The sequence below is a fragment of the Centruroides sculpturatus genome, unplaced genomic scaffold (genome assembly GCF_000671375.1).
Source record: "Centruroides sculpturatus isolate CEXI.00-Female unplaced genomic scaffold, Cexi_2.0 scaffold239, whole genome shotgun sequence".
Classification (NCBI taxonomy): Eukaryota; Metazoa; Arthropoda; class Arachnida; order Scorpiones; family Buthidae; genus Centruroides; species Centruroides sculpturatus.
In genome coordinates this window covers 364,521-385,855 of record NW_019384979.1, presented here as the reverse complement: position 1 = coordinate 385,855, position 21,335 = coordinate 364,521, and the positions used below count along the sequence as shown (strand labels likewise).

General features: G+C 33.1%; 1 protein-coding gene across 2 annotated transcripts in view; it reads right to left on the bottom strand.

Annotated features, from left to right (window-relative positions):
- LOC111632730 (glutamine and serine-rich protein 1-like) overlaps positions 1 to 18,718 on the bottom strand; it is a 74,817-nt gene extending 56,099 nt beyond the window's left edge. For both annotated transcript variants that reach the window (XM_023377237.1, XM_023377238.1), the window contains exons 1-4: positions 18,193 to 18,718; positions 17,836 to 18,099; positions 2,853 to 2,990; positions 2,640 to 2,764 (exon numbers count right to left, since the gene is read on the bottom strand). In XM_023377237.1, coding sequence (XP_023233005.1) covers positions 2,640 to 2,764; positions 2,853 to 2,990; positions 17,836 to 18,099; positions 18,193 to 18,237 — 572 coding nt within the window. In that variant the 5' untranslated portion in view covers positions 18,238 to 18,718. The remainder of the gene's footprint in view (positions 1 to 2,639; positions 2,765 to 2,852; positions 2,991 to 17,835; positions 18,100 to 18,192) is intronic.
- Between the last annotated feature and the right edge of the window lie 2,617 nt (positions 18,719 to 21,335).

Genomic DNA, 21,335 nt, shown 5'->3' with positions numbered 1-21,335 from the left:
ACTTGTTGCTGGATTTTTTTGAAAGTCCCATGACACGAAATTTGCATTGTGGCTGCATCTGGGAAGTCAGAACACATTGTGGTAGATTTTTTCGCTCAGTGAGCATTTTTGGTCTTTGAGCCTAATATATGTACAGTACTCCTTGTTGAAAACCACCAAAATAGAACATTATACTTTATGGAGATGAAGCATAAAATATTCATGTGAGGCCCTGGAAATAGGCCCCGCAAAAGGAAAAGATATAAGAAAAAAAAAAGTTTGTTAAGTTAAATCGTCAAGAAAGCAAATAATATAAGTATCGAATTGGCGATACCGGACTTTGAAGTCAGCGCTCATAGGGAATAACGGGAAAAACAAAATTTTAGATATAAAAGAAGGAAATTTAAAATATTAAAGTTAAGATGCAGTTTAGAAAGCAAAACGAAACTAGAAAAAAATATCAAAAAGCATAGGTGTCATAGTCAACAATTAAACGCGATCAGATTCGAAAAGATGGTGTCGGATAAACCATCTCCAGCCGACCTTTCCCACGAGCTTTACAAAGCTCTATTTACACCTGGAGACAGGTGGATGACCAATTGGAAAACAGTGATGTGAGATCTATCCAATTAGTAAGAAGCCAATCACAAAAACCCTATAAAAATGCAAAATTCAAGGACAACAGGACTTCCACCAAGACTCCCACCTAGACTTCTGTTGTGTTCATATATCTCCACTTATTTTTGTACCTCCGTTCTTCTTTTTGTGCACCGACTTTAGAGACTTTGAACTTTTTCCTCTCAACACTGTCCAGGGGCCCCAACGACGCTAGACCAGATCGCCGCCGAAAACTCCGACGACGCAAGACCAGCACCGACGTCGAAAATTTCCAACAACATGGGACCTTGCCGACGAGAGACTTTATGTAAGCATTATCGCCCAGAATAAACGGTTTACCTCTGTGAAACACTTGTCTTTGCAGCCTTTAAAAACCGCCTAGACCACATACACAAAGACCTTAGACCATCCTGACGGTAGGGAAATAAAAGATTTTCCCCCCAATCAGCGTTCTTACATTCATGAAAAGTTTAGAAGAAAATATCAGCAATAGAAATAAATTATCAAGGATCAGTGAAAATATTCAGATTACAAAAAAAAAAATGAAATTATTAGAGAAACAATGCTGATAGATTATTGTACAAAGCATGAAATTCTATATTCTTTTAGCATAAATATCACATAAGATAAGAAAAAAAAAGAATGACAGATAAAGTAAATTTGAAAAATAATAAATAGAAATATAGAAATAAAAAACCATACTCTGTGTTCAACAGACAATATTAAAAAATCTTGTCTATGGATTTATATTAAGGATAATTGTGTATATAGAAGAGAATTCTGACTGATGATGATACTTGTTAAGAAAGAATAAAATAAATAAATGTTTGAGAAAAATACAAATTTCTCCAGTATATACACCAACAACCAGTGTCTATAGTGGTAGTGTCTTATCCAGTTTTGTGAAGTACAGGTAGCCCTCGGTTTACACCGCAGTTCCATTCCTACAAAAGCCGGCGCAAATCGAATCAGCGTAAAACGAACCCGTATTTATAGTGAGGTATAGGGTTAGGTTCTACATAAGTGAAAAATAAGCTAATAATTTTGTTTATTAATACAATATAATACAAAATACATATAAATTTTTAACTTTTAAAATGTATTTTATCATAAAATAAAGTAAAATGTTTTTATTTAAAAATTTTAGTTTTGAATTTCTTACATTTTTTCGGAAAAAAGTATCCATCTTTAATTGTTTACATTTTTGATTTCTTTCATTAAGAATTTCGAATATGGTCGAATATGATGCTCCTTTTTACATTTGCACTTCGCTCCCAACATTGTCTAACTCACAAACTTCATCCGTCAAACTTTCCTTAGTTGAAAGGATACGTTAACCCGACGTAGAGCTACAGACAAGCAAAGACACTGATTGGTCAATCACCAGCCGCCGTAGCGTATATATAAGGTCAGTTTGAGCGGGAAAATTCAAGGTGGTTAAGGAGAGATAAATATCGTCTGGCCAACGAGAAGTAGATTTGTCTCACTAACGATAATTTGTGATCGCTAGAAGTGCTATTGCGTCGTAAGGTGTTTTCCTGAATGAACTGATACGGGATACATTCATTGGCGCTATGGATTTGAATGCCATTTATTGGACTATTAAGTTTAATATCTTGACTCGTGGGTATCTAAACGTTTAGTATTTTAATATTAATTTAATGCAAATGTATACATATCCAATAATATTAAACAGAAAAAATAAATATATTTAATAAAAATCTTTGTTTTAACGAATGTACAATGTGACGGCTCGGTAAATACGTCAACACTGAAATGAAAATCAGTCTAGTATAGGGAAAATCGGGGAATTACACCGCAAAACGGCAAATTGCGCAGCGGCGTTATTGTGAATCGGCATAAACTGAACCGGCGTAAACCAAGGACTACCTGTAATAACTTTGTAAAAATTTGTCAACAATCAAAGTACTTATAACAATTTACTGAAAGAGCAAGATGATAACACTCAGTTTCAGTTAAGAATTATTTAAATTATTAAAATCCACTAATGAGTTTTAAAAATTCTCAAGATTATTTCTTACCCTTCTTGCTCTTCTGGAGTAATTGGACCCAACTTTTCGACAATTGAAGAAACACGATTATGTGTAACTAATATCACGTTCACACCAATATATTTATAAATGGTTGTAGAATTCCAAGCTGAATACTATTAAAATTCAATAACAATTTTTATTAAACACTATTGTTTAAAATTATTATATATTCTTGAAATGTTTGCATCTCTATATTCTTACCGAAGAAGCATTTCGATAGAGTATACGTCCATCCGCATTGAAAGGTTCAAATCTTTGAAGCAATGATTTGCCTTCTATTCTCCAAATTGGAGGATTTTCTTTATCCTTGTCAGCTATAGCTAATACAAAGTTACCAGGCTGAAAAAATAAATTTATGTTGTCATAATTTGAAAATAATTTACTATTTAAGTTTCTTTGATAATTAGACCATTTTATAACTTTTAATGAACAAATTAGATAGGTTTGAGTAAATAATTGACACATATTTACAAAAACATAATTTTATAAAAATTTGTGTTTTGCTATCATCACAATTTAAGTCAAAGTTATTATTCTGAATTTATTCTTTTAGAAATAATCGTAGATTAAATCCTACATAATATATTTTTATGAGTAAATATTTACTAATATTTAATGTCAGGCATCCATTTTTGTACCCAGATATCTAGTACAGAGCTGCTAACATAAGTAATCACAATCAAGTACATCAGTGTGACCAGAGGGTTGACACCTCTTCAGTGCCTCGTCAGTACACTGTGTCTTCTAGGATAATAATAGTAGTAGTAGTAGTAGTAGTAGTAGTAGTAGTAGTAAGCAGGTATCACCCTTTGGTACAACCTGTGTTATGGAGAAAGGGAGAAGATGGGGTGGGGGTGAGAAAGGAAAGGGATAAAAAGAAAAGGGTTGGGATCCATGGGCGTCCCATGACGGTGTTTTATAAGGAAAGATCAGCAGAAAACACAATAACGATAACAAGAATGTCATAGAGGAATACAGGTTGGGAGTGCCACGTTACAGATCGCAAACAGCACTAACATATGAACAGGTAATAATGTAAATACAGTGAGCAGATTAATATTGTTACAAGAAATTACATGTTGAGAGCTGTCTGAGAAATCGTAGACAGTACAAACATAATAACAGATGACAAACGAATGTACATTATGCAGATTAACAATAGTACAATAGTTACCTGGTGAGTGCTATGTGACAACGTCAGATAGCACAAACGTATTAATAGGTGAACGTAAATACAGTATGCAGATTAATATTGGTACAAAGTAGTTGAGTGCTGTTTGACAAATCGCAGATAGTACAAACATAAAAACAGATGACAAACATATGTACAATATGCAGAATTAACAGTGCGTAAACTAGAAACAGGGTGGGTGCTAGGTGTCAGATTACAGGTAGCCCAAACAAATTCATAGGTTACAAATGTATATTCAGTTGACATTTCCTGGGTTACACTAAAAGCATAGACGGTGATTTTTATTAATGCGTGGTGTTAACATTGTAGTTCAGTAGATTTGCATGACTATAAGGGTACAGCCACTGACTAAGTGTTTCTTGTCCTCTCTTTAAGCACTGATGCTCTGCAGATAATTATTCATATGATTGTACATGTCTTTCTCATATATTAGGGCTTGTAGAGGACACGGCCAGTTATGGTTGTTACAAAGTGCAGCCTCAATGAGTCTATCTCTGTTGCTGTCAAAGAGTGGGCAGTCAAACAGCAGTGAAGGTAGTCTTGTTTGGTGTTCATGTTGCACCTACAGGTCTCACTGTCCCGTAGCCGGAACCGGTGGAGGTAAGCATTGAAGTTCCTGTGGCCAGTGAAAACTTGAGTCAGGGCAAAGTTGGGAACAAAATGCCTGCAACTCAGCCTGACAGAGATGTCTAGAATGAAGCCACTAATGGGACTGCCTGTAGTGCAGTTGTTCCAGTCTTCTTGCAAAGTTTGCAAAATTTGGTTATAGATCCATTTATGGATAGTGGAAGGCGGTATCTTACTCTAAGAACAAGGAAGGGACGAGACCGCAGCTCTTTTGGCGAGAGCATCAGCTGTTTCGTTTCCCTCCACCCCAGAGTGGCCACAGACCCAGTTAAGGGTGATGTTATGGTGGCGGTTATTACTGATAAGCATTTTCTGAATGGTGGTAACACTGTAGCCATTGTTGTTGGTGTTTGAAATTGAGCGAAGAGCTGTAGTGTCTTCTAAGATAGACACAGAAACCGCAACTTCAGAATTTGCACGAGTGATCGAGTCACCACATCCAAAAAACCTTTGTAACTCCAGTGATGTGTTTACACACCAGCGAACATTTTCGACCCAATCTGGGTCTTCATCAGGCTACAGTTATACAGAATTCTAACGTATGCAGAATGGAACAACAAAACTAAACGAATGCGATTCAAACTTTAGAAAAAACCAAATTTAAGAAGTGGTCAAGTGTACAGGCAATCGGATTTGGGATGGAGGAGTGTTGAGAGATGGTGGATCTGAAAAAGTGCACACTACTACATAATTAGAACGAAAATACCCATTTATTTATATAAATATTTACACATGTACACAAGGTAACTGAGAATTCTGTTTAGCTTTCTAGTAGCGAGTTAAAGTATCTATAGTTATATAGCGTCATCTGAGGTTAACGGTTTCCTGGCCGAGAGAGAGAGAGAGAGAGCTTACAATATTACTTGTAATACCTTGATCAGTGGCTTGATTGTTGTGTTGTTGATCGAAGATCGTAGAGGTGGCAACGTCTCAGTCTCTTTGTTGTTGTCAAAGGGAATTCGTCAGCTTGTCAGATTCGGGAACGGCAACAGGATCAGAGCAGCGATCAAGAGATCAAGAAAAGGCAGAAGAAGCGGTCGGCAATCAAGCACTCACATAAAAAAAAAGGAAGTCGGATTGGTGAACTCTTGGACTCTCGACGACCCCTCATCCTTGAGTCACTCCTTTTTATATCCTCAAGCCACATTATCCTTTTTCACCAATTATGAATTTGTGCTATTAGTTTCCAGTGACACATTTGATGAATTCCCTGGGAAAGGAAACGACTCTGAGGAGAGAGATGTGATCGTCCTTCGGTAATAAAATCGAAAACAAAATTTTTTTTTCTGGAATCCATTTATTTTGAAAGACGAAAAATGAATTATCTCTCAAAATTCGTCTCTCACACCAGTAGTCGGATACCCATAGTAAATGTTTCATAATCATTTTTCGTGTTATAATGTTATAAATTCATGTTATAAATAAATATAATATAAATATAAATTCATGTTAATATTCATGTTATAAAAAGCATCCCCCTCTATTCAAACACATCAGACATTTGGAAATGAGGATATTGGATAAGTTTACCAGATAAAAATTATGAATAAAAGAAAAATGGAAATGAAGACATTACCAATATCCTCATTTCCAAATGTCTGATGTGTTTGAATAGAGGGGAATGTTTTTTAAAGTCAAAATGGAAGACTCCTTTCAGATATTATATGGTAACCCTAAGTATATGCATTATAACATAAAATGATTAGCAAACATTTACTATAACAACCTATTTAGCTGTTTTTTATTGAATATTCTTTCTAATGAATTACTATTTTTAATCTTTAAAAGATAAATTTTAAAACTAAAATTTTTAATTAATGTGAAAGTCCAGGATTGATTTTGAATTTTAAAACTTTCTCTAATTTTTCCCAAGATTGTTAAAATTGTAAAAGATATGATTTTATTCCTCTGTGGAGTCACTTCCCTTTCAAGATGTTACATGAAATGTGTCGCCAGGAACTTGGCAACAAGAAATTTTTATTGGACATAGGCGCTGCAACATTGCCAAAAAAGGGTAATTAGAGAAAAGAGGGAGGACCCCAATAAAAGGCAATAACTGATGATGACAACAGTTCATCCATCTTACCAGGAGTTAGTCCACCGATGAGGGGACAGTTCATTTGTCCGAGAATCCATCGCCACTGAAAGTTCATCCTAGTCAGAGTTGCCTCAATGATCAGATAACTTAGTGACCTTCCTCCAACCTGCTTGAACTCCTTCTAAAGTGAACTCCATCAAGCCTTCGAGCCACCTCAGATCCCTTACCAGGTATCTATGAACCTTATATGTAAACTCTCTCTCTCTCTCCAACTGCAAACTCATGAACTAGTTAACATTGAGGAAGAAGCTTTAAATGTGAGATATTAGTCTTACTTGTATACATTTAGGTAGTTACAGTAAATAAATGGAAATTTGTTATTGTTAAATTTGTGTTTGGTGCACTTCCAAAGCCCATGCCATCTTTTGAGTCAGAACTAAGTGCATATAATGCACCTGCTCGCGAAAAACTGAAACTATCACCAACATGGCTTCTGTGTCTGCCTAAAAGACACAGTGGTGTCAGTCCTGACAAACTAGTCATCACAAACGTGGTGCCAACTCTTCGGTCCCATGGTGCCAAAACATAGGGGGCACTTTGCGCATTGTCACATTAACAACAGGCAGAAATATACAGTTTAAATCTCATCACTGATGGTGCTAGAGTCAACTTGATGTATATTTAAGTTCCAGTAGTGTATAAAATAGTAGAAACTGAGCAAAAAGTTTTGATCTGCGTATAAAAAACTTGATTTAAAGAATGTAACAGTTGTTGAATTAAGAAAGAAATTAAAAGAATTAGGAGCCAAGACAACAAGAACAAAAGCAGAACTTTTAGAAAGGTAAACAAGCTTAAAATAGTAAGTAAATAGTAAGTATAAAATTGACACATTTACAGTTTTTGTCTTTAGTTTTTCATTTTACTCTTGTCATTGTAAACCTGAATGCAGGCTATGCATAGCATAATTAATAAATAATATATAATTATTAAAAAAGCATTATTAAGAAATGCAATAAAAATGCATTATAAAAAATGCATGATATTAAAATTGAGGTATTAATGGACTATAAAGAGTTAATGACAAAAAAAATATGAAATATTGTTAGTAGTCAGTAAAACAACCACTTCACACCTAAGCGATAATTCCAGCAAACGAACAATAAAAAAGGTTTAATGTTCAAATGTTTTCGGCCGTATTTCAGAGGCCCTCATCAGAAAAAATTGCATAAAACAGAAAAAACAGCTCTATCTTTAACAGTTTTCAAACATTACTGTGTTCTAATTTTTCACATTTAAACGATGTTGAATACAAAGATCGTTACGTATTACAACATATATTTAAAATATTTATAAATAAAGTTATAAATAAATACAATAATAATATATATGGTATTAATATATAAAATAATATATACAATGGTAATAATATATTCATTGTTAACAGTTAGCACGATGTTTTAATGTATAAATGATGTGCTTCAGGAAAAAATTATTTCTTTTAAAAATCATAATCATGCTTTGTGGCTTTGTAAATAATACTTCCACGATTGTGGAACAGGAATATAGTCGGAGTTAATGCAACCTCCCATCATGGCCGCTATATAAATTTCAATAGCCTCCAACGAACGTAAGTCGTGTTGGTCAAACGCCCTGTGTAAAAGCGTAGCTTCATCCCAACAAGGAGAAACCCTGGGTTCGGTAGCATACTGGGCTAGTGCAGTATTATACTTCCCCTTGGACACATCATACTTGTGGTTTCGTATTCTAGCCTTTAGTGATCAATACGTGGACCCGACGTATGTTATACGCCTATTGAAACAATTATCTTGCAATGGAATGTGGTACACTCCTGGCGCTTTCCTGTCCTCAGACTTGTCTTTTGCATTAGATAAGATTCTAAAAATGTTCTGTTTTCTTCTATAAGTTAAGTGCAAGTTTAAATCCTTAGCAATTCTATATAAATTTGTTGGAGGGACGGTTCATAAGCTATAACCACCTGTTTGCACTCTGCGCCATTAAGCCTTGTGTCGGTGGTAGTTATTGTAGATAGCTGGTTGGCAGCGAGCCTGTTTATTAAAGACTGGCAGTACCCGTGTGCAGATGCTATGGACTTGACGCGTTTCAGTTCGATATGTATATCAGAAGTGTCTGAGCAATGGGAGAAAGCCCTAGCAATTAGGGCCTGGAAAGCCGCTACCTTAAAAGGCCAAGGGTCTGCTGAGTTAGCAGGTATAAAGAGGGGAATGTATGTGGGTTTGCAGTAAATAGACGTGGTTATATTTTTATTCGCCATACTAATCTTGACATCCAAATACCTAACCTCTGTGTGACTTTCCTGATCTAATTCTAGTGTTAAGCCGTAGGCGTTGTTGTTAAAGGCTTCTAACACTTTCAGTATATCAGGTTTGGTTTTCCATATAATCAAAATATCATCTACATACCGTGTATAGCTAAGGATATTGTGTTGTAAGCTTACTAAGACTCTTTCCTCTAATTTACGTAAGACAAGTTCACACAGATCCCGAGATAGGGCTACCCATTGGTACTCCTCTTTTTTGGATGTAAGTTTGACCATCAAAGTAGAAAAAGAAAGAATAGCATATTATATGCGTCAGCTCTAATATTTGGGAATGGAATCTCTGGACGTCAGATGTGGTGGTGAGAAAGAAATCTCTTAGCTCACAGAAACATGGTTCCAAACAAATAGAAGGGAACATTGATACAAAATCGAATACAGTAAGATATTCATTCCCATTAAGATTTATATTTTGGAGTTTGGTGAGTAGTGCGTTTGAATCAGAGACAGTAAAGCTGCATGTGTCAAGGTGGTTTTGTAATAATTGATGGATACGTTTCTCAAACAAGAACGTAGGAGATCTGGATTTATCGATGACCGGTCTTAATTTTTGTCCGGGTTTATGCGTTTTGGCAAAAGCAAATAGGCGGGGGGTGTCAGTCGAACTAACTACTGAATGTTGAAGGCCTAAGATTGCGGCAAGGCCAGTGCGAGTGAACCTACCAACACGACTTTGTAGCTTCGTTGTGTAGGAGGTCTCAGTGGGTTGACGTTGAGTTTCAATTATATACTGATGTAATTAATCTCTTGACATAGGTTGTCAGTTGCATGACGACTATTGCCTTGGTCTTATCCAATTTGACCATTGTGATGTTGTTAGATTAGAGCCACTTCTTACTGCATCTGATGTAATTCCAGAACTTATGCACATTGGGTTCAGGCTTGTAATTCTCAATTGCCATCAGTGCCTTCCATCGAATATAGTCCTTGCAGGCATTTGTATATTTATTATTTCCTTTAGATAGTAACTTCTCCATGTTCGGAATGAACGAATACGGATTCGGTGTAGCTGATTGAGGCACGAACCATTCGAATGTCTTTCAGAAGTAATCTGGAGGAGAGATGTTGTCCCAACATGTAATAACTTTGGTAAACTTAGGTTTTGGATGTCATTTCTGTACTTTGATCACCCAATTCAGCTTTTTTTCATATTTACGCTGCAAGTTATGCTTGACATTTGTTTCTAGATCTATGACTCTGGAATTCACATTTCAGAATTGTAAAATTTTGTCTATATAAGTTCTCCTCAAGATCGATGAGTTGTTTCAATTTATGGTACAACAGGCATCTGGTGCTTTGAATAGCCTTTCTGAGGCACAGAAATCGTACTTTGGGCAGAAGAGATTCACATCCATATGGAAGTTTTATATGAAAGATGGACATCGGAAATGCCCCATTGAAAGACGGCCAAAAACACTTGAACATTAAACCTTTTTTATTGTTCATTTGCTGGAATTATCGCTTAAATGTGAAGTGGTTATATTAGTTTATATTTCCAGTTTGTGTGTCAGTTTTTTATGTCTAGTAGTCAGTATTAAGAAAATCACACCAAACACCCAAAAAACTTTTCGGTGGTTGGTGTAATATTGCTGTTATTTACCAACTACTCACATTAATTCAAACTGGTTGTATGTTCAACTAAAAGTTTGACAAGAACTTCTGCACTTTTAGATTTCAGTATGTTATCACTAGATCACTTTGAAGGACATTAAAGATTGTTTGTATGCTAATTATATGGTGTTCATTTCTTCATAATCACCAAACTTTATTATCATACCTCATTTAAATGCAATTGAAATTCCAATATACTTATAAGGAGTACTAGCTTACCCGTCGCGCATTGCTGCAATCTCAGAAGAAACAAAATTCAAGCAAACTCGTTATAATAAAATTCAATTTACATTTTATCATTTTTATTAAAACTTATTATTATTATATTATTATTATTATTAATTTTCATCGGAAAAACATTTCAAAGTGTCATTTCAATTCTATTTATTTATTGGAGTGGTTGTGGATACACGATATTTTTTGTTTTTCCGTATGGTGCGTACACGAATAAATCAGAAGATTTTCCAACGCATGAGCTGGCCACATACAGTTGTCCATGTGAAAAGCACGGATTCTCCAAATCTAGCCCACACACTTGCAGCAATTGTCAGAAGTGCGATATTCCCCATTTTTATATATTTTTTTTAATCCTTTACAATTTTAATTATTTAATTGCTCCTTCCTCTCTTCCTTGGCATGTTGTGAAATTTCTGATAGTTGAATAATAAACCATTTTATTGTAATTTGTCTTTTTAAATTATTTTGAGTTGATATTAAAATTTGGAAAAAGGGGATCCCTAGATCGATAAAATAGGCGAATTTCCTCCTACAACTTTGGTTGTTGTTCGGGATACAGTTAAGGTTTTAACAAAGTTCGAGCTAATACGTAATTAGCAAAAAAAAAGTTGAAATAAAGTGATTAAACAAAAATTATTAAAAATATTGTAAATAACAGTTCACAAATGCATATATAGAAATATTTTTTGGAAGGGGGGAAATGGTCTTCACAATTTGAAATCGATCACACACACAGTGAAATGCTCGTATACACGCGCGCCATCTATCGTAGGATAAATGTACTATGCCAGAAACCTTCGCGTTAAAAAACTTCCCAAAGCTTAATGGCAATCGTACTATGCCAGAAACCTTTGTGGGAGTATATTAAACAACTTCCCAAAGTTTCATAGCAATCGGATAAATGGTGTGGTAATGCATGAAGGACAGACAGACACACACACACATACATTCATTTTTATATATATAGATAAATAAAATTTTCAAAAAATGCATAAGTGGAAAAATGATACAATTAAAATTTTTGCTAAATAAACATATATTTTTTATAAATTCTAATGTATTATACAGTACATATTTCAATATATAGTGATACTAAGTGTAAATATAGATTGCTATAATTGACAATGGATAACAACATATATGATTCCAAATTCTCCTCAGACAGTGAATTTTTTGTTTTTTTAATTTTAGCTTTGAAAATGTTTTCTTACATTTCAAAGCTTTTACAATACAATGTTTCAGATGACTTCATAAAGTTTGTAAAGGTTATCATATGGCTTGTCATGAAGTCTGTTGGATGCCAGAACTTTTAGTACACAATGGGCAAGTGCAACAAATTTTACACTTGTTACAACTTAGATCTATATTCCCACAATCATTAAGCAGTACCTTGTAGCAGTACGGGATTCTTGTTACTAATGATGAAAGCATAGAAAGAATCCCGGTAATGTACAACCCACAACTAAACATTAAAACACTTATAGCACGCCACCAACAACCTAAGAGTACGGCACTTCGGAATAACCAGCCCTTTGTTCCTATTACTTACAACAAGATCCTTCATAGCACCTACAAACAAATCGCTCGGTATGCTGGTAAAAATATCGCTTACAGAAGATCGCAGACCATTTTCTCCTGTTTACGAAACGATAAGGACCGTCTTGATAGGAACTGTGTTCCGGGAATATATTCTATCCCTATTTACGATCATAGGGTGAATCGTCCGGACGAATATATTGGTGCTACCGCACGCTGTCTTAAAACAAGGGTCAAGGAACACAAGTACTCAATTCAAAAATGCCTTCCCAATACAGCTTTGGCCGCTTTCGCGCTTGATGATGACGTCAGGGTGGAATTTGATAATGCACGTTTAATACAACGGTGTGAACACCAGGCCAGCCTGAAATATCTAGAACAGCTGGAAATTTTTAAAGCATTCAGAAAGGGAACAGCCATCAATTTCAAGGAAACAGACTCTTTGGCGATGGCGTGGAGGGCGTATTATGACGTATAATGGATGCGCACCATATATGTCTACACTATAATATAAACATCNTGTGTGAAAGGTACAAAGAATGTGGACACTTTTAAAGTATTGTCTTTTTGAGAATTTTTTTGTAAATTTTCTGTCATAGCCATTTTTTATCAAATCAAATAATTACATATATTTTTAACTAACTTGTAAGTACATTTGAGATTATTCATTTGAAGATGGGAGAAAACTCTAAAGCATTTAGTTTATAAATATACTTATAGAGATAAATCCTACATTGAATGCAATATAAGATTTTCATTTGTTTTCATAAAATGGGTCTTAACTTAAAATTACTATGAATTATTTTATCTTGTAGTTGCTGTTCCAAGTAAAGAAAGCTTATTTTTGAAATATAATTTATACAGGCAGTCTTCTACTTTTGTATTTAATTGGTTTCTGAAATGTGTATGAAAGTTGAAATATATGAAAATAGAGCAATGTAAAAACACATCAAAAAGGGTTTTCAAAATATTTATTTTTTTATTGATTAGTATCTGGTGTTTTCTTTATGAATTTGTCAAGAGATAATTGAATTGTACACTACTTTTTCTTTTCTTGATAAAGAGTTCTGTAACATAGTGTGTCTTTTTCTATTGCCCTTTATACGTGAGTTATATGCTCTCCATTGGGATCATATTCTTCCATGATGGTCAAAACTTTGTCAAGATGCATGAAGGCTTTGTTTATATTCATGATTGTCAAAATCATAACAATAAGTTTTTTATGAAGTTCTTCTTTGTTTTGTATTTCATTCATCTCTTGTAGTTTAATCAAGTCGTCATTTGACAGAGGTTTTGAATGAGATTCTCTTAATTCATCAATATCTTCATTGTTGACATCTAAGTTTAATTCATTCATTATATTGACTATTTTACTTATGATAGCTTCAGGAGTTTTTTCAAAGTCCACAGAATCATTCATCATTTGTGGACTTTTTTTTCCCCCCAGCAACTTTTCATTGTTGACCCTTTTATTTCAACCTATTATCCCTCAATAATATTTATTGCATTTCATATATTATAATTTTTTTCAAAAATCTCTTAATGTATGTTCACCTTCCTTGTCAATTGCCTTGATTGCTTGTTTCATTAATCTCTTCATATAATATTGCTTAAAAGTAGCTATCACAATTTGATTCATGGATTGTATTTCGCTTGTGATATTGGAAGGAAGAATTACGACATTAATTTCCAGATATAAATTTTACAGAGATTTTGGATGTCCAGGAGCATTGTCTAAGAGCAATAGTGCTTTAAATAGTAAATTATCCTCACTGAAATATTTCCTAACAGAAGGTGCACAAAATGATGTGAGAACAAATCTTGAAAAAAACTGTGAAGTAACCCAGGCTTTAATATTTGATTTCTAAATGACTGTAGCATTCTTTTAGCTTTTCCTTTCAACACTGTGGGATTTTCCGTGTGATATTGGCTTGAATTTAAAATCACCAGCTAGATTACCTTCAAGAAACAATGTTAATCTGTTTTTACAGTGTGTGTCAAAAGTATATATAATCAACATTTTACTGCTTTTCAGAATTGTTAGGAATTTAAGAGAAATGTAAATGATGCATTTTGTATATTCAAACTACTTTTATTTTGAAATTATCAAAAATCAGTGTAAAGATCATTATATTGATAATTTAACAAGAAAAATATATTTTTTTGGCTGTCCCAAAAGTATAGATAATAAAACAGAATTGCAAAATTTGAAGCATAAGAAACTTAAAATTATAAAAATAAAAATAAATGACGACATCACAAAATTTTTACTTGTTGTCAAGTAGTAATTTAAATATTGAATCAAAACTTTCCAAAATTCCACATGATCAGCATTTAGTATTGAAGAAATACATGAATATATAAATTAAAAGCAGAAGGCTGTAATGTCAAGGAAATTGCTGTTTTAGTGAACAGAAAACTTAAAAAGTTTTGGAAAAATCATCACCAATATCTTCTAAAGATCAATCAGGAAGGTCAAAAATCATATCTCAAAGGAAATGAATTGAATTTAATTCCTTTGAGATATCATGCATCTTGAATCACAACAGGATAAATCAGTTCATCAAATTTTGTGTGAAATTGGATTAAAAATATCAAAATGCATTTTTTATCAAAGAATTTCAGCAGCTCCACATATGAAATTTGATGCCTTGATGAAAAACCATCATTAACAAAATGACACAAATTGGCAAGAAAGCATTGGGCTAAAGATCACATACCATGGAAAGACCAATGACTCTCAGTCCTTTTCAGAGATGAAAAGAAATTGTTCTGTTATAGTGTGGGGCTGCTTTGGATTTAATGGTTTATCAAATTTAGTTATTTTAACTGGTAGACAGACATGTAAAAGTTATCAAGAAGTCCTAAAAAATACTTTATTACCTATTCGAAGACCTGATTTGATTTTCCAACAGGACAATGCCAATATTCATTGTTCGCTCTCAACAACTAAGTGGTTCGAAGATCATAATATTCAAGTTATGGAGTAACTGGCAAGAAGACCAGATATTAATCCGATTGAGAACTTCTGGGGCATTCTTGTTCAAAAAATTTATGTTAATAACAGGCATTTTACAACAGATTCAGAGCTTAAACAAAAAATAATTGAGTGCTGGTTTCCAATGGATCCAGAAATCTTATAACATTCAATTAAATCAATGTCTAATTGCATTTTTGAAGTCATTAAGCATAATGGCAATTCTATTTCATATTAAAACAATTTTTATCAATTTATGTTATGAACTATTGCTCAAAGTTTAAACTTATCTATATTTTTAGGACATCACAAAATAAGTATTTTGTGTTTAACACTTTATGTAACTGTCAAATAATTTACTGTGCTAGAAATAAACAATAATAACCATTCACATTGTTAAGAAATACTTAATATAGTAGAACCTCGATTATCCGGACTAATTGGGGATGAAAGTAGTCCGGATAAGGAAAAATCCGGATAATCGAAACAAATACTTTAATTTGTCTTTTAATGATAATACAACACGTTTTCTTTTCAATGACATATCGGTAATATTAAAAGTAAATACTGTATTTAAATCGTGATCAAATTTTCAAGAAAACGTTCGTATTGAATTTGGACTACTAATGACCAACGCTGACAGACTACCTATTGTTTAAAAGGCCCTCTGGTGGCGCAAGAAGATGGATTTTATAAAATAAAAAGCAGTTGAAACTGCATTTTTATAAATAAAAATTTGACAAACTATTGTTTTATGATGAGTAAAATTTTTTCGTCGCGTTCACGGCTTTTAAGTAATGCATAAACCTTCGAGGCTCAAGGCTCTTCGGACTGCAAGACATAGGTGGAGGCCCACATCGTCCATGCCTTACGCCGCCCTTGGTCATAGAAATGATGTAATTTGAATATAAATTATTTATAAATATGTATGTCAAGTTATATTTTTATTACTACGTAAAATATATTTAAGAGTTTACGACCACTATGCTGGGTGAGACGTTGTTGAAACAAAAAAGTTATGTATTCCATCACGTACATAAACAGTGTCGTAATTCGCCAAGTGCAAATCAGCAAATTCGTAAAATTTTTGTTTATTTTAAACAATCAGGATAATCGAAAATCTGGATAATGGAGGTCTGGATAATGGAAGTTCTACTGTATTTAAAAAAAAAGTGAAAACATATGAATTATCTATATTTTTGGGACACACTGTATAATGCAACCAATGTGAAACTATTTATGATATTTGAAAATTTAATCATGGTTGATATTCAATTACTCTCTCTCCAAATAATAATTGTGTTGATCTTTTAATGAGTGATACAATGTGGCATGAATAACAAACATACCATCAACCTTCTCTTGCTGCTCCTATCTTCTCCAGCAGATCAACACCCACATGAGCAAACTACTGTATTACTTGTCTGCCAGCTATAGTAGTTGCACATTCAATTAGTCATAACTCACTCATTATGGTCTGTAGAATGAAATAGTTTGGAAGACTGTATTATCAAATCAAACACTACTTTTGTACCAAAATTCATCAAAATCAGTGGGGGACATAGGTAAAAAACTCCTTGTTAGACATTTGTAATTGTTAGAAAGAAATAAATTTTCTTACATTTGGTTACTAGTAAAAAATTTGTTCATTAATTCTAAATAATGTAGTTAGTGAAAATCTTTTCTTTATCTTAATACAATATTCTGAAACTTGAAACAAAATATAATTGATTCCAGATGAAACTAAACTTACTCATATTTCATTTGATAAAGCTTATCAATTTCTATATATTTTTTTCTTGTTTTTGTTTTTGCAATTGAATTGGTGATAACACTTAGTAGCCAATGTTACAATCCATTTTATTTTTATCATGATATCAAAGTTTACTCAATATTTAAAGATATACAGAATATTAAACATCAATAATTATGATAGTAGTTCAACCAATATTAACCAAATTAACCAATACAGTAGACCCCCCTATAATACGGTAGATATGTTCTGTTTTATATAAATTCGGGTTTTACGATCACTTAAATACATCAGCCAATCACAGCCCAGCACATATGCAGTTTATGAACTATGGCTGTTTGAAAGGTTTTCTTCCATAAAATTAATCGATTCTAGACTAATTTGACTCAAACATTTCCAAAACACATATAATTTTTTGCAATAATCCATATAAACTATGCTACAAACAAAAAATTGTAGGATTACTTACTAAGTGTGCACCGTTCGATGACACCATTGCTTAAGTTTGTTTTCGTCGCGGAGTGGCGCATCGAATGGCAGGCACGTGTTTCCTGATAAATTATTTTTCTATGAAAAATTTGCTAAACTTTGCAGACATCATTAATATAAATATAATTTTTATGGCCGTTAAATAATAAATGGTTTTTAGTAGGTCCGCTGCTTGTTTAAACTCAATGGTTTGTGCAATATCCGCAATTGGTCTAGATTCCATCAATCCTGTCGCAACACGAGTCGGTGATAACATTTTACTGTATTACACAAGTTTCTTTTAGCGTGTTTATACGAATATGAACCTGTTTTATAGGGGGTTTACTGTATTATATTTACTGAAAAAGGATTAAAATATAAAAACTTACCTTAAAATGGCCTTCAATTATACGAGTACTCTGAGTAAACTTGAAGGATGTGGGAGACTTTATTTTTCTCTCATAAGTTACCTTAACTTCTGTAACTGGTGCTGGTGTTTCTTTGCTGTCTAAGGTAAACTCTTTTAATGATGGTTTTGGTTCATAACTAGGAGAATTTGTACTTTTTGTCTTTGCTGGTGTACGATTGTTACTTCCTCTAAATGATCTGCGTTTAGATATTTCTTCATTCTGTAACTGTTTAGAAGATTCTACCTAAAAAAATTCATTAATAAAATAAAAATTATAATTAACTGTTATCAGCTTTTTAGAATACTAAACACTTATCAAAAACTAAAATCTACCAACCTTATCAGCAGGTGTCCAAACAGGATCCAAGTCAGAATCATCCATTTGTTCACCATCATCATCATCGTCATCAGAACTAAATGCTGATTCAATTTCTGTCCCCAACAACTTATCTTTCTCTCCTTTATGAATTCAGAAATTATTTTTATTCGTAAACCATTTATTTGTTAAAATGTTTTTACTAAAAATAAAATCTTTTTAAAATATACATAATATTGGAAGCAATTATCATCTTTACAAAGAAAAATGATAAAATTTTTTTGACAATGAATGTATTACACTTCAAGATTTAAAACTTTTTCCTTTGTAGTTTTTTTGAAGATCACATAAATCAAAAATTGCTGAATTTATCAATTAGTACAGTTCTCACAAGATCATACACAGAACTAACAAGCCTAGTTTGTAGTCTTAGTTTGTGAGAATAGCCCAGTTCAGTTTTCATAAAATATAGATGAAAATTACATTATACATTGTATGAAAACTGAAATGAGCCTGTATAGATATAGCCAAGACTATAGACATATCTTGTCAGCTCAGAAGGGGAGGATCAAACATTTCGATCTCCATTATTTGTATGGCCATAGATTTAACTATGGCCATACAAATAATTTGGGTCCTAACAAAATATTCCTTTTTAATAATCTAACTGGAGACAGAGAAACTTCCACCAGAGGTCTGTAGATGGATATAAATGCAACTGATTTTTACCTGGGTGATATTGTGAAGAATTTTAATGCTGTGTTTTTGGCATCTGATCCTCTAAGAAAAGGTCGGCGTCAATTGTATTGTATGTATTTTTTAATGTCATTTCGTCAGTTTTTAAGTTGTTACTATCTGTCTCTAGTTGGATTATTAAAAAGGAATATTTTGTAAGGACCCAAATTATTTGTATGGTCATAAATTTAATTTAATCAACAAATTTATCCTTGGAACTTTGTAACTAATTTCAATCTCCAATTCAAATAAAATTTGGTGAGCATGTAGCCCTAAACACAAACTAAACACAATCCGAATTAATCCGAAAAGCGTTATCCGAAAAATAACTTATTTTTCGGATAACGAATCATGTACGAAAAAATATATTAATTTATCCCATGTTGAAATTTTTCCCCGTTGCGTGTCGCTTCGCGTTGAATTTTTGTCGATGTTAAGCCTAACGAAGACAATTGTATCGTTAAAAATTATTTTTTTTATTTTGTACACACAAAATAAATATATTGAAAAATATAAAAACAATAAAAAATTATACTTCAGGTGTTAATTTAGTATTAAAAACGTAAAATATTTGAGTAGCCCAAGAAATAGCCGAAGATTGCAGCGCCACAGCACTAGCGAAAACTTAAATTTGTCGACTGGAATGCTTTCGGATAACAGACGTTTCGGATAACCAGCTTTCGGATAAACGATGCTCTACTGTATTATTCCTCATGTTTAAAGTTTATAAAACAAGAGATTAAAAATCATGGCATTATTTTCTATTTAGCAAAAAAAAGTCACTGTAGATTAGTTTCCTTTGTTTCATCATTCTCTACTGGAGAACAACATTACATCTTAACTTCCACAACACTCACATAAAAACAAATCAAATATACATCAAGTGAGGAATTTTTCAAGGAGATTCCTTCCTCTGCCTTGCACTTAATTTTTTTTTTATCTAACACATTAAACAAAACACAATATGGTTACAATATCAGACAACAAAACAACACTGTTTACACTATCACATTTCATGTACATAGATAATATTAAACTACACATCACTTCATCATCTCTTACACACACACTCAAATGATGTACAAATGGAGTTTAGTATCTAGACCAGTGATTTCCAAACTTTTTCTAGCCACTCCCTCTTGGTTCCATAAAGTTATATTCAATGCCCCTTAACCCATTTTCCTTTGTGCAAGAAAGGCTTAAAAATATTCTTAGAAAAATTTTTCTATGAATCTTACACTTTGTGTCCTTACTGTACATTGTTCTCAACTATAATTTATCTATAACATATTGATATTGTTCTCAGCATACAAAAACCATTAAATATAATATTTCTTCTTATCTGTTTTAACAGAGGAAAGGGAAACCTTTACCTATGATCACTGTTCAGTACCCTGCAGCCACTTGCTTCTTTTTGCCCCCTAGATTTACTCATCACCCACGGGGAGTGGTAGCACCCTTTTTGGGAACCACCACTCTAAACAAATGCAAAACACACTACATTGAAAAAAAATGTTCTGAAGAAAAAAGACTTTGTACTCAGAAGTGGAGATGTTATTAAGTCCATGGAAGAGGGCAAATTTTATAAATATTTAAGATTCCAACAGGCAACCCTTACAGAATATGCAAAGATAAAACAAAGATTAACACTCAAATATCATAACCGATTACATGACATACTTCGAACACAACTAAATGTAAAACATGCTATTAAAGCAATTAATACATTTGCTGTCCCTGTGCTCACTTTTTCTTTTGGAGTTATACACCGGACAGACACATATCTCAAACAATTCCAAAGGAAAACAAAAACAAAACTTACTAAGTATAAACAATATTATCTAAATTCAACCATAGAAAGACTAACTCTTACTTGTAAAGAAGGTAGCTGTGGCCTAACTAGTATAGTTAACTTCCACTACAAACAAATTGTGAAAGTTTTTCTACAAAAATCAAAAAACATCAAGATTACATAACGCTATAACTCTGGCAGACAGTAACAACCTCTGGCTGTAAGCTCTTAGTAAAAACAGCCTATTTACACAGGCATAATCAAATAGCAAATATAATATACCAAGAGTTTGCACACAAACACAGATTATTAAACACCCAGTTACCATACTACAAATATGTCAGTGTGGAGTGTATTTGATACACACAAAATATACTATGACAGAGCCATAATCATAGAATTCAACACAATAGACTTGACATCACTTTTATCGACAAATGCAATAAGATCACTTATATAATAGATATCTCCATTCCAAACTCTCATAACTTGAAAAATGCTCATACCGAAAAAATCATCAAGTACACTCCACTTACCCAAGAAATAAGGCAACTGTGAAGGATAGATAGTGTATTTATTCTGCCTATTATCCTTTCTTCTATTGTTATCATAGCACTTACACTACACAAAAATCTAA